This window comes from Pleurodeles waltl, chromosome 9 (genome assembly GCF_031143425.1).
Source record: "Pleurodeles waltl isolate 20211129_DDA chromosome 9, aPleWal1.hap1.20221129, whole genome shotgun sequence".
NCBI lineage: Eukaryota > Metazoa > Chordata > Amphibia > Caudata > Salamandridae > Pleurodeles > Pleurodeles waltl.
In genome coordinates, this window is record NC_090448.1 from 1,094,909,536 (window position 1) to 1,094,932,497 (window position 22,962).

General features: G+C 46.7%; 1 protein-coding gene across 3 annotated transcripts in view; it reads right to left on the minus strand.

The window, feature by feature from the left end:
- The window catches only part of LOC138260368 (carbohydrate sulfotransferase 8-like), a 186,387-nt gene extending 163,923 nt beyond the window's left edge, over nucleotides 1-22,464 (minus strand). For 2 of the 3 annotated variants that reach the window (XM_069208789.1, XM_069208791.1), the window contains exon 1: nucleotides 22,294-22,461. In XM_069208789.1, the coding sequence (XP_069064890.1) occupies nucleotides 22,294-22,403 (110 nt within the window). In that variant the 5' untranslated portion in view covers nucleotides 22,404-22,461. Of the gene's footprint in view, nucleotides 1-22,293 lie in introns of all 3 variants that reach the window. The other variant, XR_011198845.1, reaches the window with a different exon arrangement.
- Between the last annotated feature and the right edge of the window lie 498 nt (nucleotides 22,465-22,962).

The following is a 22,962-nucleotide window of genomic DNA, read 5'->3' on the forward strand; positions in this document are numbered from 1 at the left end:
GATGGGATGGGCTGGGTATGGGCATGTGATCCCCAGCAGCACAGGAAGGGCAGCTGTTGATGTTCCAGTAACTACATTAACTTGAAAGTGGAAGAGATGAGGTCTGCTGATTCATAGTTCAGTGTAATAAGAGACTTGAGAGGGGGAAACTCTTTGATCCCTGGACACATAGCAGTCAGTCTGGCCCTGTCCCAGTGGAAGTAGGAGCTGGCCCCAGAATAATTGGGAGTAGCTTAGGAGGAAGGGACTGTTCAGTACTTTAAACACAGCTATGACTGGCACACAAACTCCCTCAAAGGGCAGAAGGCCAGTGTCATTTTAGATTTCCCTTAGAATCATACATTGTGGGTTACAGTAAGGACAAACAGGGTGTGCTGCAAAAGTGGGGAGGGCTGCCCCCAGGATGTTTTTCTCATTGGATAGAGAGTGTCCAGGAGTCACCCACTGGCTAATGAAACCTACAAAGCTGACACTACACCCACAGCTCCTGAGAACACTCTCTGAGCCTGCAGAATTTCAGAAGAAGACAAGCCCTACTGTCTGTGACCTATTTGGAGGCCTAAAGGGCAAGACCAGCTCCCACTAGTACTCAGGACTGAGAAGTGGAATCCAAGGGTCAGTTGGCTGTCCTCCTTTGTGGCTGCACATACACAGCAAGCTGCAAGAGGCCTTTGTCCTGAACTGACAAGTTGACCATTATGAACTGGACCAATCCAGGGCCCTGCTGATGGTGTCTATTGAGGGAAATTGTGTATTAAACGTTAAATTTAAAATGTGTTCTAATTCATTTTGTGATTTTCATTGTTTGATGTTCTGATTTCATTAATGTTTTGGCACTCAATAAGTACTTTACACTTTGTACTAAGTTAAGCCTTTATCCTTTGTGTCATAAACAGGGGGGAGTTGTTCTTAGGCAATTTAGTGAATATTGGGGTTCATGCTGATGAGTTAGTGTTTTTATTCCTTGAGGATAGTGACTAGGCACTCTAAATAATAATCAATTTCTTACATTGTGCAGTATTAATGTTTTATGGAACTAAGATGTGTCAAAAAACCCTTTTGCGATTCGGTAATAGCGATTTTTAAGAAATCACTATTTCTGAGTCACAAAATGGTGTCTATCATACTTGCGATTCAGTAATAGGGATTTCTTAAAAATCGCAAATGCTATTACCGAATCGCAAATTGCGATCCAGCCCCATTCACACCTATGGGCCTGTATGCCCATATTTGCGAATTTTTTGCATTTCCCAAATTGTGAATTCCAAACTGGAATTCGCAATTTTGGGAAATGCAAACCCCAGGGTGCTGGGGGCCTAAGGCCCCCTCTGCTGCACCCCAAGATTTTTTTTTAAGATATATAAGGCGCACACATGCCAAAGGGGCATGTGTGCGTTACATGTAAATTTTAAAAATGCATTCTTAATGCATTTTTAAAATGTGCACACGGTTACCACCAAGTTCAACTTGGTGGTAATAGCGATTCCTTAATGCCCAATTCGCATTAAGGAATTGCTTGTTACATGTGGTTTAGAAATCGCAAATAAGGATTCCTTATTTGCGATTTCTTAATTAGAGAATCGCAATTTGCAATTCTCTAAATGGGGTCGCAATTTTAAGGAATCGCTACTTTAGCGATTCCTTAAAATTGTGTTGCGAATGCCTTTCATACATTCTGATAGGCATTTTTGCATCCGCAAACGGCCATTTGCACCGTTTGTGAATGCAAAAATGGTTGATACATCTGGCCCTAAATTGTTAATGAGTATTTTATCATGTTTATTTTATCTGTAAAGTTCTTTTCATGTTTCTATGAAAGTTTAAAACATACTGTCTAAGGAAAACTGTATAGCTTGTGGCAAAATAACACAGGTAGACTTGGGACTACTCTAAAAAATCTGTTTACTTCAAAGTAGTTTGGACTGGATGTAAGCTCAGTCACAACTCCATAAAGACTGAGGTCGCTCTAGCTTAAGTCTCTCAATTAGGTTTAATGTCCAACTTCCAAACAGAAACGCACCACCAGCACACATGAACCGATATGCACATAAAACATGCTGCCCTTGAGTCCAAGGTTTACATGAGGCAAAAGGTGTGAAAGATAAGCAACCAAGACCTGCAATAGGCATCCCTGTTTGGTCAAAATACTTATCAAAATATATAATACAGGCAAATTTAGTTGACACATGCAAATTCAGGACCTCAGAGCAGGAGCAATTTTACCTCTACGCCACAATTATCCTTGATAAAGCCAGCAGGACTGGTATGTACTTATATTTGGGGATTTAGATGAGAAGACATAAATTTAATAGGTGTAAAATTGCTGCACAGAAAAAAAAGTCAAACCTGTTGGTTTGTCTATGCCTTTTATGACAAGACCATGTTAATGGAAAGGCACTTAGGGTCTTTCTAAGGTAGGGCCGAAAACCTCCCAGGGCTTGGAGTGAAGGATGGGGGGGGGTGAAGAGGATCAGTCGAAGAGCCAAGTCTTGAGGTCCTTCCTGAACTGAGACATGGTGGGAGATTGACTGAGGTGGGTGTTTCAGGTCTTGGCGGCGATGTGGGAGAATGATCTTCTTAGGACAAATGTACTTACTGTGGTAAGGCCTATCCCTCTGAATGACTAACACTGGGGTATCTTATTATATTTATTAAGTGCTAACTCTGGATTGGGAGCTGGTAGAGATATGCTATTTAGACTAAAATGAATTGAAACTTAAAATCCTCTTTTAAAGTCAGATTTTAAATAACAATTCTGAAAGTGCCACTTTTAGAAAGTTGTCATTTTCTTGTCCCAACAATTTGTGCCTTCTTTCAGTGTCCTGGGTTACATGAGTGTGAAGAGCTCTGTTGTTGGGGTTCATGTAGACAGTCACAAAAAGGGGGCCATATTTGGCATATGCAGTGGGCATCTTTCCAAAAGGCATGATAATCAACATCTTAAACTGGAATTCTTGCTGTATTGGGAGCCATCAAAGCAATTTCTGTGCAGACTGAGCTGATTGTAGAAACGTAGGCCATCATTACAACCCTGGCAGTAAATCCCGCTGACTGCCGTGCCGACGGCCGGCAACATACTGTGACCGCGGCGGAAATCCACAACGGGTATTATGACCCACACAGAGAATTCCGCCACTATACAGGCACCCACACAAGTCCGCCACACCAAAGGTCAGTGATAAACTGGCGATAGCAAAACCCACACCGTCACACCAACAGGAATACGCCCACAGTATCACAACCCATGAATCAACACAGCGGTCTTTCAACCACGGTAAACCATTGGTGATACACACCTCTGCGCTCAAAATACACACACACACTTACAAAACTACTCCACATTGGACAATTCAAAATACACACACCTGACAAACATACACACACCACACCCGCACATCCACACCGCTGTGAAACACAAACCCACAATACCCACAACCCCTTATTCTGAATATTTTTGAAGAAGCAGAGAGAGAGAAAAGCAAAGACCACACCAGCATCCATAGGTACACAACACCATCACTCATACACCATCCACGCACCACACACCCCAACACATCACCCCACACATCACATCTACCATCACCTCACATATCACTCACACCACATCATGGAACCTCAAAGACATCCCAGGTTTTCTGAGGAGGAGCTCAGGGTCATGGTGGGGGAAATCATCCGGGTAGAGCCACAGCTATTCGGATCACAGGTGCAGCAGACATCCATTGCTAGGAAGATGGAACTCTGGCAGAGAATTGTCAACAGGGTCAACACAGTGGGACAGCATCCAAGAACAAGGGATGACATCAGGAAGAGTTGGAAAGACCTACGGGGGAAGGTGCGTTCCGTGGTATCCAGACACCAGGTAGCCGTACAGAGGACTGGCGGTGGACCCCACCTCGTCCCCTACAACTAACAACATGGGAGGAGCAAGTCTTGGCAATAATGCATTCTGAGGCCCTCGCAGGAGTAGCCGGAGGACTGGACTCTGGTAAGACAACTTTTTACTATTATATCGCCCCCACACTACCTGCATGCCATCACACACTCCCACTCTCACCCTCACTCCCATCACTCCACCATCTCCCACACACCCCACCATCACACCCCACCACTCCCACAACCAAGTCCTGCATACAACAACAATGCATGGACACCCATCACAGACATTCATGGACACCCATCACCAAAGCATGTCCAAAAGAGAGACTCACCCAGGGCACACAATCACCACTCACACAAGGGCTAAGCCGAAAGTGCAAACACAGTAATAAAAGGAAACACACCCATTGCACAAAATGGCACACACAGATAAAATAACAATGCATTTACCCCCCAACAGGACCCCTACCCAACGTCACCGGACAGGAGGTGCCAGCCATATCCAGTCCCCCTACAGAAGAGGCCCACAGTGATGTCAGCAGCTCTGCATGCCTGGATCAAGATGACCTGCCTGGCCCATCAGGGACCTCTGGACAGTCGGTTTCCCTGCCACAGTCCCAAGCCACCACAGAACCTGCCCCCTCAGGAAACACCACCACAGCACCCACCCAGCGGGCCCATGCCACTGTCCCCAGGACACGTCAATCAGTAGTGTGTCCACCACTACAGGGACCCCAGGCAAACCCACTAACTCAGGATGATCAGGGACCTGTGGTCAGTGGCAGTGGGCACAAGGGTCAGGGGACGGAGGCACAGGACAACAGGGCAGCTGGGAAGACTGCTCTACGATGGGGGAGGACAGGCCAAGGGAACCCACTCTCCACAAGGCACTCTCAAACATCATGGGAACATACCACCATTCACAGGAGACCATGGGCACGGTACTGGCCAAGTTTCAGGAGACCCAGTGGCTGCAGGAGGGACACTACATGGGGAGGACCTCACCAACATATACACAATCCTGCTCACCTTTGCAGGGGTGCTGGCTGACATAGGCAAGACCATGAGGGAGGCAGTGGCACAACAAAGGGCCCCTGAAACTAGCCAAACCGATGAACAGCCTTCCACCTCCACCGGTGACAGTTGTTGGGCAGCAGGACATATAACAGAAGGCAGAATGAGGTACCCAGATCTGTAAAATGGAAAGCCAAAGTGAACTGTCTGTGTCCATAGACAGAGGTGAAGAGGCTGACTTATACAATGTCCTACAGTAGTTAGATATGTGAGGAGCAGTGAGAGTCTCTTACCTGTGTGTCACTGGAAGTACTGCATGATGATGTTCGTTCGGTTGTCAATATCTTCTTCCTCTGCCTCCTCTTCCTCACCGTCCACAGGCTCCACCGCTGCCACAAGACCATCATCAGGCCCATCCTCCTGCAGAAAAGGCACCTGGTGTCGCAATGCCAGGTTGTGCAACATGCAGCATGCCGCGATTATCTGGCACACCTTCTTCGGTGAGTAGTATAGGGAGCCACCTGTTAGATGGAGGTACCGGAATCTGGCCTTCAGGATGCCAAACGTCCTCTCAATAATACGCCTAGTACGCCCATGTGCCTCATTGTAGCATTCCTCTGCCCTTGTCCTGGCATTCCTCACTGGGGACAGTAGCCATGAGAGGTTGGGAAAACCAGAGCCACCTGCAAATGTTGAGGGATATCTGTTAAACACATACTAACCCTTAGGGACGACCCCATACCCAGACACCTACTCATACTGTGGGGGGACCTTGAGCTCACCTATTAGCCACACCCGGTGCCTCTGGAGTTGGCCCATCACATAAGGGATACTGCTATTCCTCAAAATGTAGGCGTTATGCACAGAGCCAGGATACTTGGCATTCACATGGGAGATGTACATCTGCACATTCATGGAATGGTAGCTTTTTCGATTTCTGTACACTTGTTCATTTCTGCAGGGGAGAACGCATGCCACATGTGTACCATCAATGGCACCAATGATGTTGGGGATATGTCCTAGGGCATAAAAGTCAGCTTTCACTGTGGGCAAATCCTCCACCTGTGGAAACACGATGTAGCTGAGCATTGGTTTCAGCAGGGCAGACAACACTTTGGTCAACACGTTAGAAAACATTGGCTGAGACATCCCAGATGCCATGGCCACTGTAGTTTGAAAGGAGCCACTTGCCAGGAAATGGAGCACTGACATGACCTGCACTAGAGGGGATATTCCTGTGGGATGACAGATAGCTAACATCAGGTCTGGCTCCAATTGGGCACACAGGTCTTGGATTGTGGCACGATCAAGTCTGTAGGTGATAATGGTGCGTCTGTCTTCCATTGTCGACAGGTCCAACAGGGGTCTGTACACCGAAGGATGACGTCATCTCGTCATCTGCCCCAGCGGATGTGCCCTATGGAGGAGAATGGTGAGCAGAGGGTCATGTACCACATAGGTTGCAAAAGTGTGTTTTCAGTAATGTGAGTAAATCTGTGTGTGGCGTAGTTCGTCTGTTTATTTGCCAAATTGTGCTGTGGCACAGTTAGGTGCCATGTCATGTAAATGCCCTGAAATGGCGGCTGCCTGACCTGTAAGGAGGGACAAGGGGAAATGAGGAAACTGCGCTGGCGTTGTGCAGCATCGCAGTAGGCAGTCAAAGACCGCCACGCAATTTAGCATTGGTTATCATTGGGCCCTATGGGTTCCAGGAGCCAATGATGATGTATGCTGGCGGTGTCGGTTCGCACCGCCGTGGACGTGACCACCAATTTCCATCTGTTGACTCACTTGATACCTGACCTTCAACAGAAGAGGACCTACACTGCAAGTGGTGCTGTGACCTGAGTCTGGAAGCGACAATGGCTCATGTGTCTGGGGAAAGGGCCCCTGCCTTCACTGCGGAGGAGTTAGACAAACTGGTGGATGGGGTCCTCCCCCAGTACACGCTACTCTATGGTCCTCCAGACAAATTGGTGAGTACACTGTGAGCATGATGCATGGGAAATGCCTGTTTTGAGTGGTGTGGATGGAAGATACATGTGGGGGGGCTGAGGCCTGCATGTGAGGATGGTGAGTGTATGCGCGTCAGGGCATGGGTGGGAACTGGTGGGCAATGAGTATGACGATCCGGACGGGTGAGTAATTCCCTTTCCACCTGTACCTTTCCTCTAGGTTAGCACTCACCAGAAGAAGGGTATTTGGCATGCCATCGTCAAGAAAGTGTGGACCCTGGGGGTCTATCATAGATTGAGCACCCACTGCCGCAAGAGATGGGAGGACCTGCGCCGCTGGAGCAAGAGGACGGCGGAGGCCCAGCTAGGGCTGGCCTCCCAACGTGGAAGGGGTGCCTGTTGCACCATGACCCCCTTGATGTTCCAGATCCTAGCGGTGGCATATCCGGAGTTGGATGGGCGGTTGAGGGCATCACGGCAGCCACAAGGGGGTGAGTACAGTGTCATTAAGCTGTATCTGCGTGCTTCACGAAGTGTCTGGGTGGGGGATGTGGGCTGTGGGTTCCCCTAGGCCAGGGCAAACTGGATAGGGTAAGTCCCTTGTTGGGCAGGCTCTGAGGCACTCCAACCCCAATAGTGTTAGTGGGCATCTACAACTGGGCAGGCTCCTGTGGGTTCCAGGTGTGCAGCAAATGGTGTTAGGCATAGTACCCCATGGCCTGATTAATTTCCTACTAACTGCTAGTGCATGGCTTACTGCATAGGGCTGCTTCCTGTCTGTTGTATCAGCCAACGGTAGTGGTGTTGCTGGCATTGACCATGTGTGTCCTCTGTCTTCCCCCCCTTCTTGTTTTGTCACCCTGTCCTTGTGTGCATTAGCATCATCTGGTGGAGGAGCAGAGGCACCAGTGTCGGAGGGAGCTGCATCCCGCATGGCCCTGGAGGGTGAATCTATGGAGTCTGAAGGCACCAGTGGGATGGAGGGCGAGGGGAGCTCCACGACGGGGACAGGAGATGATACCAGCGACAGCGACTCCTCCTCTGATGGAAGCTCCCTGGTAGTGGCGGACACCTCTGTGCCCACCCCAACAACAGGTACAGCCCCCACCCCACCTACCAACACCACCCTCCCAGCAGCCCCTCAGCGTGTTTCCTGTGCCCACTCACCCAGGAGGGTGGGCATATCCTTCGCCCCAGGCACCTCAGGCCCTGCCCCAGTCAGCCCTGCTGCCCTCAGTGAGGAGGCTGTTGACCTCACTGTTGGGCAGTCAACCATTCTGAATGCAATCCAGGGTGCAGAGAGGCATTAACAACAAACACATGCATACCTGGAGGGCATTCATTCTGGCGTGGCTGTCCAACAGAGAGCATTTCAGGCTCTGGCCTCAGCACTGATTGAAGCCATTGTCCCTGTGTCCAGCCTCCCCCGTCCAACTTCCACTAACCAGACCCAATCTACTCTACTTCAGCCAATCCCAAGCACACCATCAGACCAGCATAAACACACTCCAACACACAAAAGTGGCTCACGCAAACATAAGCACCACACATCCCACAGGCACTCGCACAAGCACCATACCCATGCACATATACCAACATCCACTTCCTCCACTGTGTCCCCCTCCTCCACGTCCTCCACCTCCCACCCAGTCTCGTCTCTACTCACACTTGCATGCACTACATCATCAGCCACTGCCCACATCACCAGCACGCCCATCACTACACACCGCTCACGTACAATCACCACCCCCACTACCATTCACACGTCCCCTGTGTCCTCTCCCAGTGTGTCTGTAAGCCTACCTCCCAAAGTACACAAACGCAGGCACACACTAACTCAACAGCTATCCACCTCACAACAGCCTCCAACCCATGCACCTTCACCCAAACTCAGCAGACGTACACCTCCTACAACTACTACCTCTTTCTCCACTCCCACGCCCCCTCCCAGTGTGTCAAAAAAACTTTTCCTAGCTAACTTTGACCTCTTCCCTACACCTCCCCCCATCCTTCCCCTTGGGCCAGGATGTCTAGATCCCAGCCCAGCACCTCAGCCACAAAATCTGCATCTGCTGTGGTCCCTGCTACTCCAGTATGGTCTAAGGGGGAACCTGTCAGAGCTGCAGTGTGCCACCAACAGAAAAGAAGGACCACCCTATTCCACCATCTGCAAAGGTCAAAAAGGGGCCAGCTTCCAGCAGGGGACAGTCACACCACCCACCTAGCAAGGCCTCGCTCAGTCACAGAGTGGACAGTGCCAAGGTCCCTGCAGCGACTGCCAAGATGGGGAAGGGCCACAAGCCAAAGGGCACATCACCTCTGGGCACCATGTTTCCTGGTGAGGGGCTGGTGACCACCATATCATTAGGGATGGCAACCACATGCACCAAAATCACCACTGCCGCTTCGACCGCCATCTGCACCTCCACCTGCACTGCCACCTGCATCGCCGCTGCCACAACATCAGTCTGCAGCATCCTCCCCAAGGATCAGCCATCCGAGGCTGGCGGGGACGGTATGTTGTCTCCATCCACAGCAACAGTCACTTGCACCACGGCCAGCACTGGCAGCATCTCCGCCGTAGACACCGCCACCTGCACCACCATCAGCACCGCCACGTGCACAGCCAATGCCACTCTGTCGGACGTTAGCCCCATCCCCATTGTGCAGCCGTCAGAGTCTGCAGGTGATGTCCTGGACCCGAGACACGCCACTTGAGACACCACCTCCAGCACTGACACGAACCAGCAATTGGCAGCCTAAGCCACCGCAGGATGGAGTGTGGGCCTGCCTCCATGGAGTATCATGCTACTTGTTCCAGGTACATCGCGTGGCTGAGACACCCAGGTGAGACAAAGTCAACTACCACACCCCAGGTGCAGCATCACTGGGCACAAACCCCCCTCCAAACCAGTGGAGAAAGGAATCCACTAACCGTGTCCTTGGCAGGATGAAGCACTCAGGACACATGGTCCCCTCCAGTACAGGTAGAGAGATACATCCACTAATACAGTCCTTGGCAGGATGAAGCACTCTGGGCACAAAGCCCTCTCCAGAACCAGTGGAGAAAGGCATCCACTAACCCAGTCCTTGGCAGGATGAAGCACTCTGGGCACAAAGCCCCCTCCAGAACCAGTGGAGAAAGGCATCCACTAACCGAGTCCTTGGCAGGATGAAGCACTCTGGGCACAAAACCTCCTCCAGAACCAGTGGAGAGATACATGTATGTGTATGGGTGTAGTCTGCATTTCCTGATGAGCCATCTGTTCTAGGAGGGAGGGGAGGAGTGGTCACTCACACCTGAAAGGGCTGTGCCTGCCCTCACACAATGCAGTCTCCAACTCCCTGGTGAGTGTCTAGGGCCTGGCCTGGGCAAGGCAAAATGTCACATTCAAAAGAGACTTTACTTTGAAGTAGGCCTACTTCAAAGGAGAAATTGGGTATAAGAAGGGCACCCAAAACCACAGACTTTAGAACACTTCTGGAAACAAGAGGAACCTCTGCCTGGAGAAGAGCAGAAGAGCTGAGGAGAAGTGCTGCCATGCCTGTGACTGTGCTTTGAGGAGCTATCCTTCAGTTGCTGCTTCTGCCTGAGCAAGGGGACAAAGACTGGACTTTGTGGTATATTCCTGCTTGAGAAAGACTCTCCAAGGGCTTGGGCTGAATGAGCTTACCCCCCATTCTGAAGTTTCAGGGCCATCAAAGACTTCCCTTACCAGCACCTGGACTCTCTGCTGAGACTCCTGCCCTGACAAGTGGTGCCCTATTCAGTCCCTGGGCCCTTGAAAGGAAAAGCTGGTGAAAATTCAAGGAAATCGACTTCAGACGACTCCGGACCAATGCCGCTGCTGAATCCGGTGAAGCCACCTGCAACCGACTTCGTGATCTTCGCTGGAACGCGACGACCTTCGCAGGCCCAACACCGCTGCAGCCCCGCCAAAGTCCGTGACTCCGTGGAAGTCGCTGCACCACATTGTGACCGACGCCACTCGACGTGCGCTTATTCAATGTTTTGCACGGACGTCGCAATCCCCGACTTCGCGCATCGATTTGTTTTCACTCTTCACCAAGGTACTGTACCTGGGGGTCTGCGTGATTCTGTGGCCGGTGCCGCTGGTGTCGGATTGTTGGGAACGACTCTGTCATGACTCTGTGTTAACACCTCATCGAAGCATTTTGTGTTTCTAAGCGCTATTTTTGGATTTAGTCTTTAAAAATTCATAACTTGACTTGTGTATTGTGGATTTTTGTCATTTTAGTCTTGTTTTGTTTAGATAAATATTTTCTATTCTTAGGTCGAGCGTTAGCGTTCGGCCTGCTGTATACTTTTAAGTATACTATATTGTGAGTTCCAGCGTTTTCATGTGTTAGTTGCAGTGTCCTTCAAAAATCCTTGCTTGCTAGTGGTCAGTTCTGCCTCTTTGTCCTGCCTTTTTTCACTTTGGGAGCAGCTCAAAGTACTGTTAATTACGCTATGTCCTGTTTATCTTTTCTGTAAGGGATTATTTTTTAGCAGTTGCCTGTTTCACTTCAACACTGTGGGTGCTTATTCAGACCCTCCTCCCTACCAGCTCCCTTTGCAAACAGAATAAAACAGAGGGGGGCTTTTCCAGGGCCAGCTTGCTCTCCCCTCACTGTTTTTTTATGTTGAGTAAACATGACTCCGTTTCTCGTGCATATTTTTATAAGGTCACGGTAAGACATGACCCATGTGTTTTTGCGAGTTGAGCTGTCCAGCTTATTGTTTTCATCCCCGTGTGCGCTGATCGATAAAAATCAATCCATGTGTTTATGCAAGTTAAGCTGTAAAGCTTATTGTTTTGATCACCGTGAGCGCTGATTGTAGCTCTCCGTTCAGTAGACAAATATACACATTTTTGTAATTGTAAGACTTACGTCCAGCTTGCTTATAAAGGTCACGGTAAAACACGACACATGTGTTTAAGTACGTTGTGCAAGTTTGATTTTCTTCAAAATGGCTTGCCCATAATCCTTTAAAAGCTTTAAAGCGGCAAGTAAATGTACCAAAAAGAAACCTTATCCTTTTTTCCACCGATCCAACCTTTAAAAGCTGAAAAGCTGCTTGTTAATGCACAAAAAGAAAACATAATATTTTTATTACTGTGAGCATTTATTGTAGCTCTCCGTTAAGTAGATAATTATACAATGTTTATTTGTTTCATAACATTTCACTTGCAAGCTACAGCAACTCCTATTACAATGGCGTCTACCTTCCTGCGTGCTCTGGCAGCAGGGCTCCTAATCAGCAGGACAGGAAAGCCTCGGGCGATTCACAGCTTCACCTCCAATTCACGGCCCATCCAGTATCTAATCTATTTATAAAGTGCTTCAATGAACTCCTCTCTGCATACGTCTTTCTGTGCGTCTTGCATGTCTGGCTCTCTTTGCGTGCATCAGTCATTGAGTGCCTTACTCCCTGTTTGTCTTTCTTTCTGTGCATCTATCGTTTATTACACACTCCCTGTCTCTTTCTTTATGTGCAACTGTCCTTTATTGCAAGTTCCGAGCCTCTCTTTCTGTACATCTGTTTGTCGTGTCACTCTTCCTGTGTGTCTCTATTTGTGAGCATCTGTCTCTCTGTAGTAAGTGCAGTGTATCTCTTTTGTGCATCTGTCTCTCAGTGCCACACTCTCTGCTTTTCTTTCTGTCCATTTCTCTTTCAGTAGCACCCTCCCTATGTCTCTCTGTACTAAGCGCTGTGGATCTCTTTTATGCATCTGTCTCTCAGTGCCACACTCTCTTTGCTTTTCTTTCTGTCCATTTCTCTTTCAGTAGCACTGTCCCTATGTCTCTCTTTCTGTGCGTCTGCCATGTCTGGTTCTCTTTGCGTGCATCAGTTATCGAATGCCACACTCCCTGTGTGTCTTTTTGTGCATCTATTGTTTATTACACGCTCCCTGTCTCTTTTTTTATGTGCAACTGTTTTTATTGCAAGTTCCAAGCCTCTCTTTCTGTGCTCTGCTTGTCGTGTCACTCTTCCGGTGTGTCTCTATTTGTGTCCATCTGTCTCTCTGTAGTAAGCGCTGTGTATCTCTTTTGTGCATCTGTCTCTCACAGTGCCACACTCGCTCTGCTTTTCTTTCTGTCCGTTTCTCTTTAGTACCACTCTCCCTATGTGTCTCTTTTTGTGCATGTTTCTTGTGTCACTTTTCCTGTGTGTCTCTATTTGTGTGCATCTGTCTCTCTGTAGTAAGCGCCATGTATTTCCTTTGTGCATCTGTCTCTCAGTGCCACACTGTCTCTGCTTTTCTTTCTGTCCGTTTCTCTTTCAGTAGCACTGTCCCTATGTGTCTCTTTCTGTGCGTCTGCCATGTCCCGCTCTCTTTGTGTGCATCAGTCATCGAGTGCCACACTCCCTGTGTGTCTTTCTTTTTGTGCATCTATTGTTTATTACACACTCCCTGTCTCTTTCTTTATGTGCAACTGTTCTTTAATGCAAGTTCCAAGCCTCTCTTTCTGTGCTCTGTTTGTCGTGTCACTCTTCCTGTGTGTCTCTATTTGTGTCCATCTGTCTCTCTGTAGTAAGCGCTGTTTATCTCTTTTGTGCATCTGTCTCTCACTGCCACACTCTCTCTGCTTTAATTTCTGTCTGTTTCTCTTTAGTGGCACTCTCCCTATGTCTCTCTTTCTGTGCATCTGTTTCTTGTGTCACTCTTCCTGTTTCTCTCTATTTGTGTCCATCTGTCTCTCTGTAGTAAGCGCTGTGTATTTCCTTGTGCATCTGTCTCTCGGTGCCACACTCTCTCTGCTTTTCTTTCTGTCCGTTTCTCTTTCAGTATCCCTGTCCCTATCTGTCTCTTTCTGTGCGTCTGCCTCTCCTTGAGTTCATCAGTCTCCCAGTGCCACACTTCCTGTGTGTCTTTCTTTTTGTGCATCTATCGTTTACTACACGTTCCCTGTCTCTTTCTTTATGTGCAACTGTCCTTTATTGCAAGTTCCAAGCCTCTCTTTCTGTGCTCTCTTTGTCGTGTCACTCTTCCTGTGTGTCTCTATTTGTGTCAAAACATAATACACTATACCATTTTAACCAAATAGATAACTAAATTCCATTCCTTTCTAACAACTTAAACATTAATTAAACAAAAATAACATCCTTATTACACTATTACACAACTGGTAAATATAATAATACAGTGGTTACAGTGGAATTCTATTTTCAGTTACATACCATTTTACATTAAAATACAAAATAGCACCATATTCATATTTTACTGCACATAACAAAATGCTTAAATTATATACAAATTTAACACACTTACATTGCAAAAAACAAAATTGTTCACAAATAAGCCAAATTTATTGCAGAGATAAACACATTAAGCAATTACATTACCAAAAACTTTTTGAAATGCAAGACCTATTGCATTGAAAATGCTTGTTCTAAACCTGTGTTGTGTAATTTTGTAATGTTTTCATGAAGTTACTGTGTGTGTTAGTACAACTACTTTACAACTAGCACTATGAAGTTAAGCCTACTGCTCTGCCAAGCTACCAACGGGGTAAGCAGGGGTTAGCTGAGGGTGATTCTCTTTTACCCTGACTAGAGTGAGGATCCTTGCTTGAATAGGGGTAACCTGACTGTCAACCAAAGACCTCATTTCTAACAATTACCACCACCCTAGAGGTGTTGGTAAGAAATTATGTTTGGCAACCGTTATTTGGTGGTAATACACACTTACATACCATTGCGATTCTGTATTTGGGAGTGACACCCTAAACATACTTCCTCCAGAAAACGAATTTGCTAAACACAAATTGTGACTCAGTAACATGTTACAGAATCACAATGTTTGCTCTGTGCTCACAAAAAAGCATTTTTGTGGTTGGTTGCCCGATTCTGCGAATCAAGCAGTTTTCAACTGCAAAAATGCTTTTGTACACATGTCCCCAAGATCGCAACTACAAGGTGGCTGTTTTTTGTGTGGTGATTCCGTGTGGTCAACAAAAATGTTTCCAGAAAGAATCCCAATGCATTAATCCAGCTTTCACAAGTACCTGTCCCCAGGTTGGGGAACAACACGTAGACCTATACTTCCCTTGGTCCAAATTCCCATCTGACAAAAAGCTTCCATTTACCACCTGCTCTGTGCAGGCGGGGTTGCAGAAGACGGGGGTGAAGGCATCAGGGAACAGCAGAGAATCTAGGCTGGCAGGGGAGCTCTGTGCCGGCATGCACTGCCGTTCCATAGAAGTCTGTAAAGAGGGGGCTGTGGCCAAAGCCTAGATTCATCTGATAGCACTCAGTGGCATAACACAAAATGATGCCCCCCCCTGCAGAATCTGATGAGTGGCAAGTGATCACCCATATCTCAGCCATAACCATTAGCCTTAGAGGGGAAGGAGACTCGTAGTGGTGTAACAAAGGCCCCCACTGCCCCTTCAGTGCAAGGGGGCCCCTGAGTTCCGGGGGGGCCCCCTCAGCACATTACACTGTGCACGGGTGGCAGACTCCTGACTGGGCCCAGGGAGGAGGGGCCCGCCTCCAGGTACTTTGCAGGGGGCCCCCCTCAGCTTCTGTTATGTCACTGGAGACCCCATTAAGGTTTAGAGGCCCTCTGAAGGGTTGGGCAACCCCCTTCCCTGCAGGTGGTGCAGGGGCCTGCATTACTAACCCTGAGTGCACCTGCTAGATTTTCTGGCTAGTAAAATTCTGTCTGGTTTTCCCGACGAAAGGAAAATCAGTGTGGTCACACCAAGCTGGGTGGGAATGAATCTTACCTGGAAATACTGCTGCACTCAACCTTAAAATTGGGGCCACAACAAGCAAAATATTATGACAGAGGAGATTAGGTAAAGAGTGGAGAACAAAGAAAAAAAACATTCCCCCGGGCAAATATGCCTGAAATAGGTGCAGTTATGGGGAGATTAGGTAAAGGGTGGAGGAAAACAACAAACAAGAACCTAAAAAATGCATGCTGACACGAGGACATTAAATAAAAGACATTGGATGAACCAAAAACATGCAGCCAATAAAAGTATTCAGCTTTGAAAACATTAACCCATATGACGGCTTCTCATGCAAGTCTAAAACTAGCAACAAATTGAAATACAGTGCACGTTCTGTTATGTCTAGACAAGGTGCAGCAATGCAATTAAGAAATCGCTATATGAAGAATGCATGGTATAGGCGACAGATAAAATGTTACAAAGTGTGTCTGCTGTCCCATGTGGCTAAATGAAAACATGAATTAACAGTGATACTGGCAGTATTAAGATTCCAACCGGTAAAGTGCTGCTCTATTGACCAAAGCACTCACACCTGTATCACCTCGGCTGTAGTAAGCAAACTTTGGGCGCATATCGGATATAGAGAAAGCCAGAAAAGAAATGCTTTACAAACAAATGAATTCAGCTGCACATCACTGCCATAATACCTTTCCAGACCTCCTGCCTATGTGGGACACAGAAATAAGAAATCAATGGCACTCTTTAATAAAAAAGCTACCAAGGGATGTAAGTTCACGACTCAAAAACGTCCTGGGACCAATCCTTAAAAATGCCATGACAACAAGTCTGAGAAATGGACAGACGAATATTTGATGCACCCGTCAGGAGTAGCGATATTCACTTACATATCATGAAAATATTACAGCCCTATGGCGGTGGAAACTGCAAGAAATATTTTCTCCAGAAAGCAAAGCCTCTAACCAAGGGACTAAAGATAATGTTGTTATCTTGGCAGCAGCGGCTCCTCTCCTGTGGTGGAGAAGCGTCACCCCCGTCAGCAGCGGCAGCTACAAAACTTACACAATAAATGTTGCGGGGCCATGGGGCGTGACAGGGACGGGGGAGTGCATGTGTGTTTGGCCGGCCGTCTTGGTCCGGCCAAACACACATGTGCACTCTGCTCTCTCCAACCCTGCAATACGGTGCCAGGTTGGAGAGACAGCAGACAGAGGGTCCCTCTCTGCCTGGGAGCGCCCTGGCTGGGTGCTCTGTCCAATCCATGGCAGCAGCCTGAAAGCAGTTTTAGGACTGGCCGCAGGGCAGGCTGGGAGTCTGTTCCTGCAACGAGGACCGGAGCGGCTCAACGTGGCAGAGGCAGCAGGGAAGGTACTGTTTTTATTATTATTTTTTTTGTTTGCTGTTTCTCCCCTCCCCCTGCCACGTGCTGTGCCACCCTGCCCTTCTCCCCCACAAGCCACTACTGAATCTTGGCAGCATTTCTCTGGTGGCAGACAGACAAAACAGCGAACACCTGACTTCACACAGTTCTCCAGTTGTTACCCCCAGAGTTGTATGCAGTACTCCACTACAGACTTCTAAAACTCACACAACACCTGTTATTTTATGAAAAGGCAACTTCTCTTGTTTAGTGCTGCGCAATAAAACAGATTTGCAGTTCCTGCCACTAGTTCTTTTGGCGGGCCCTCTCAGTGTTTGTGTGTGGAGGTTTCTGTGCTACAGCTCTGCTCTGGCAGCATCAAAGTGTAGCAGACTTCCAAATCGCCTCTCAGTGTGGTCCTAATGAGAGCCAGGGCTACGCCTCTCTGCTGCCCAACCCCGAACTCCCAAAAAGTTATTCAGAAGGGAAGACGAGGGGCAGGAACAGACTCGTGGCATATCATCAGCCAGTGCACTCTATGCCATGCAGCCAGCTTTATTTACAACATATCAAGTTCCCCAACCATAAGCCAAACGTCACTTTCCCTATGGCACGCGCTTTTAAAAGATGATCTGGAGAAGTGGATGGCCGCATTCTTGCCTTGGCACCCGCTCGCATGCGACAGTTAATGAGTGAATAGGTAAGACATTGAGAAGCTCTTAATTCGTGGCACGGCCACATGAAAGCCCATTCATAGCACTCGCGCCGTGCCAGTGTTGTGCAATGCAGGGCCTTTCCGGGGCTCCAGCAGGCAACTCATGCGGGGCTCCGCCCAGCAACGTAGTCAGGGAGTCATGTACCCCTGCAGCCCCAAACCTGCTTGTTGTGCCGTGGGCTGTGGGTTGTTTACTAGTGCGTCTGTAGTCACCTAGGGCAACGTTTAAGAACCTGCTGGGCAATGCACTGAGTGCCGAGGAGTGGAACGTGAAGCCCGGCATCTGCCCGCCCCCAAACGCTGCACCCTGCTGCCCCCCCCCCCCCCCCCCCCCCCCCCAGCAGCACCCTGCTCAGGGAGCGGGAGGGTGAGAGGTGGAGCTGCTGGCTAATTTTGAGATGACCACAACAACAGTTAATTATTAATTCAATATACATTAAACGTAAATTAATTAAATAGTGTTAACGTGAAATTATCAAAATAATGAAGTAATACTGCTACAAAATGTGCCGCATTAGCCACATAATTTTCCTTGTATGTTTATTTAATTGAGTTCACCCTGCTACATAATGTGCTCCTGCCTTGTTGCATAATTCCACTGGCCCTGGGCATGACAGCAGTCACCTTTCTCGGCAAGTCTGATCCGGGAAGCACAATCCAGTGCATTTTACAATCTGATGAGTGTAGCTTCTTTCTGGAAAGGGTGGTCTATGAGGAAGAGTGGGTGGGGAAACTCGGTAAATACAGTTTTTCTAAAACTAAACAGACCCTTGTGTCCTGTTTGCCACTGCCTTTTACACAGTGTGACCACATTGCTAAATGTAATTATTTTTTACAAAGAAGTTGGTGAAAACAATACATGTGTTGCTCCCTAAAATCATCGTAATGAGACAATCTTTACCTAACTGTTGTTAAGGTACATAGTTAAGTCATCGTTTAAGCATGAGATTCTCCAGTCGTAGTTGGCATTTGCTGTATATAATTTTGCTGCAGAAGAGATTAAACCGTAGCCTTTTCCAACCAAAAATACGTCCTTTATAATTTCACAAAATCCCGACTCATTTCACCATTAAAATATATATTTCGTAGCTCCAGGATACATTGTTAAGGTATAAAAGTTATTACTCTTCAATTTGTGCAATTATTTAACTTCTATGCAATTTGCCAATTCAAGAAGAGTGTTGACCAATGCAGTTTGAAGAAGTAATGTGCTGTATTTGATCGCTGCACAAATGTTGTAGGCAGTGCTTATTTTGAGCCGGTGGTGGTAGGTGGGGCCCTCCGGCACTCATGTTTTGGGAGAGGACCTTATTTTTCTTATTAGACTTAGATCCAGAGCAAGAGAGCTAAAAATATAAAAAGGGGAAAATAAGGCAGAAGATAAAGACAGAAAAATAGTGATGAATGGAGAAAACAGGGATGAAAAAGAACCTGTGAGAGTGAGACAAAGAGTCAGGGAGTGTCTGCTTGCAGATCGAAGAGACATGAGGTAGAATCATGACAACGCATCCCTGGTATTCCGCACTCTGATCTTTGATAGTGGGTTAAAGGATGAGTGAATGGATAGGTTGATGTATAGGTGAAGGGATGGTAGGTAAAAAGAAATCTAAGAGGATGGATGGATGGGTGGATGGATGGACGTATAAGCTAAAGGATGGATGGATGTATAGGTAGATGGATGCATTATTGGATGCATGCATAGATGATAGATATTTGATAAGATGGATTGAATGCCAAAGAGTGGTATGGGGAAGAATGAGTTGATGGATGAAAGAATAAATGGATGACTCTAAAGGTGAAAAAGTGGATATCAGAAGGGTGGGCTTAAGGGTGAAAGGGTGAATAGATAGATGCTTGGCTGGAAAAGGAAAGGGAGCTCTTCTAGGAAGGGGCAGGTTTAGTTGTTAGGTGCAATCAGAGTTTTGGTTCAAAGTAGAGGGTATTTTAATTTTCTGCCTGCTCCCTTGGTCTGTGGTCGGAGTGTCTGAGCCGAGAGCCCTCTTCCAAACAAGAATACACATGTTGTTGCCCTTTCTTCAGATAGCAAGAAGTGTTACTCTCTTCACCCCTCTGATTTAAAGTCATTCTTGGTGGTCGATGCCAAAGAAATCGCATTTACGCAACCTAACATACTATTGAAAATTGTTAGAACCACAACACTGAAATTCAGGCGGTGAATTAAACCCCTCATTCGTTTGTCTGAGCAGTGTGTTTCACCAGAAATAGACTTCATGTTGCAAACACAGCTTGATGCCCTGCAGCTCCTCTCTTTTTTTATAATTACTGAAGAAAATGGAGAACTCAGCCAGGAAGAGGTGAAAAGAAAAGTCCGACCTGGAATTAGCCACTTGACAGTCCAACTGTGGCTTGTTTTCTTACATGAATGTAATCAACTACTCAATTTTTGTTTTCCAAATGCAGAACTGTGTTAAACATCAGATTTATTTGACATGTTTCTTCTTGGACTTAAAATTCCAAGTTTGTGTTTTTGTTTCAGCACCTATCTCTCGGGGGAGGACGTGGCAGCTCTATCTGTCACAGCCCAATGTACACCTGATTGAGGACATGTACAGAGGTACGTACTCTTTGAGAAGAGCAGAGGAACTTACTCTTTGGGAAGCTTCCCTTTCTTTACTGACACCTCCCTGTCAACAACAGTGCTCAGCTAGTAGGCCGATCCTGAGTGGCTCTTTGGCAGCTGTCAGCTCTTCTATTAATATTTTATGGTTTCGCAACATTTACATAGTGCTTACTACCCCGTATGTGGGACACTGACGCTCTACCTGAGCAGCATATTAGGATGTGTGGTTGGAAAGATGTTGTCTTAAATCGTGTGTGGCAAGTGTCTCCATGTCATGCCATAGGGACCGGCCACCAAGGTGTGGATCGTGTCTCTGGAGGGCCAGGATTGGGTGAGCATGTATTTTGAACACCTCTATGACCCACCGACTGGCATTGTGAGAACCTCACACTACCTTCAGTCTCAATTCCAGAGCTCTCAAATGTGCCCCCTAATAAATACCCACCCACAACTTGATCTCACAGACACCTACAGACGACCCAGTTGACCGTACACACAATACAAGATTAAAATGGTGCATGAAAAACAACATTCTGGAAAAAGCAAATACTTCTATAGAACTGAAAAAAAAAAAGTGAACAGAAGACACTTCTCTGGCATGAATTACATTAATGATTTATACAGTCAGTGTTTAGATATGTAAAGTAATCGATCATGGTTTCTGCTTTGGACACATTTCAAAGTCACTTTATAAATACCTGCGTGTCTGAGAACAGGTGAGACACACACCCTGACTTGCTGTACACTAAACTTGTTCTGGTGCAGTGTCTCTGACTTTGGGTGGAAGCATAAGGCAAAACATCCCGATTTCAGGTAATTTCATTATATTAGGCGTTAGTAAGGAGCAGTCTCAAGGAATAACAATTTTCAGTCTGTTATTTGTGAGACCAAAGGTAGCTTGAAGATGGAAGGATTGTAGCCCATCAACATTCGAGATCTGTTTATAGGAGATGAGTGAACTATGTTATTAAAAAAAAATGTGATGCTAAATACAGAGGTCACTGTCAGAGATTCAACTAGATATCTGTACTTGCATAATTTACCATCTTAAAGCCATACCTACTGCTTTGCCAATGATTGCTATAAACGTTGATTCAGACTGTAATTTTGCTATTTTTACACACTGTCATTGTTACCTTATTGAAAGTTATTTAGTGTACCACCTTCAGAAGAATGGAAGGGTAAACGACCATTCCTGGCTTCAAACCCTAATTAAAGATCAAGGCTGATATCGGCGTCCAGTGTTACCACACTGGACTATCAGTCAGCATTGCCAGCATTTAGCCCTCACAAATATTCACAATATGCAGAACTGATAGAATGATGGGTTTCTGTGGCCACAGCGTTTTCCGCATAGTTATGGATTAGCTCCATTTTCCATGCAATCCATCATCTGCTTCACAATATGCGTCTTTATCTGAAAAAATAAGGCGAAACCTTTGCCCAGAAAGTGTTACTATGTGTACAGATGACAAAATAATGAAGTAATACTATAAACAAGAGTGCCTCGTGGTGCTAAATAATTGATCTCTTTTTTGCTGCACAATTTAGTCAATTCTTCTGCATAGCCTGGTCCACCCCTGCCGCATAATCAAAGTCGTCCAGACTCTTTGCCCCAGTGCTTGAAATGGAAAAAAAAAAGTGCAGGTACTCTGTGCCAGAGCACCTGCTTGTTTCTGAGAAGTGCCGGTACTGTCCAATTAAAAGTATTACGTTTTTCTTGAGATGTGCCGGTACTCTCCCTCTCAAAATAAAAAAGTGCCGGTACTCAGTACCGGACAGTCCTGGCCCATTTAAAGCACTGCTTTGCCCTGTATTCCATGCTACGTATTAATCTGGGATTCGTCCCTTTCTTTTGTATGCCTGTCAAATTCTTGACAGAAAGTTTTTTTTTCCAGTGGTTTGGCGTAATCTCCTTTACGGAAGTTGCTCCATGTCAGATGTGAAGGAACCATCTGTGCATGGCGCCGTATCCGAGAGCACCAGTCGATTTAATGCACATCCTCAGTGCATTTAATCTAACGTTGTGCAGCGGGGTGAGTGGCTCGCTAAGGACAAGCGACGCAGTCGTGCTGAAGGTACTCACAGTGAACGGATATAAGTCTTCCCTTCGCTCCCAGTTTTCTTGAGCTGTGTTTTTTCTGGTCCCAGTTTTCTGCTCGCTTTTCCGAGGGCGGATGCTGGCGTGAAATTCATAAAAGTTTATCCTCGCCGTTCCGTATCTCACACTGATCTGACTGGTGAGGCGCTGGACTCATTCCTACCTTACCTGCTCAGCGTCATAGTGGCCACGCCCTCAGTTGCTTCATTCAGCTCCCGAGGGGCTGTTTTACTAGTTTTATCAAGCCCGTACGACTTGTTTTCGAAAACTATGCAGAGCATCTAGGGGCGCCAGAGGTCTCCAAACTTTTTAATGCCACGCCCCAACAGTTGAAAAATAAAAATCATTGGCCCCCCTTCAGAATTGTTCACAATTATTTTATAAACATGGCAATGTTTAAATATGTCTAAACCTATTTAAACATTGCAGTTAAGTACTGTTACCTTTGATGACGCAGAAAAAGAGGGTCCTACATATATTCATACATATTGCATAATCGAACATATAATATAGAGTGATGTTAAGTAAAAGAAATAATGTACGAGGGAAAATGTGCCCTCGGGGTAGTTCGCCATCATTGTAAACGAGCTTTATTAATCATGAAGTATTGAAAATGTAGTAATCCGTCATAATTGCAAATGTGTGCCATGATTT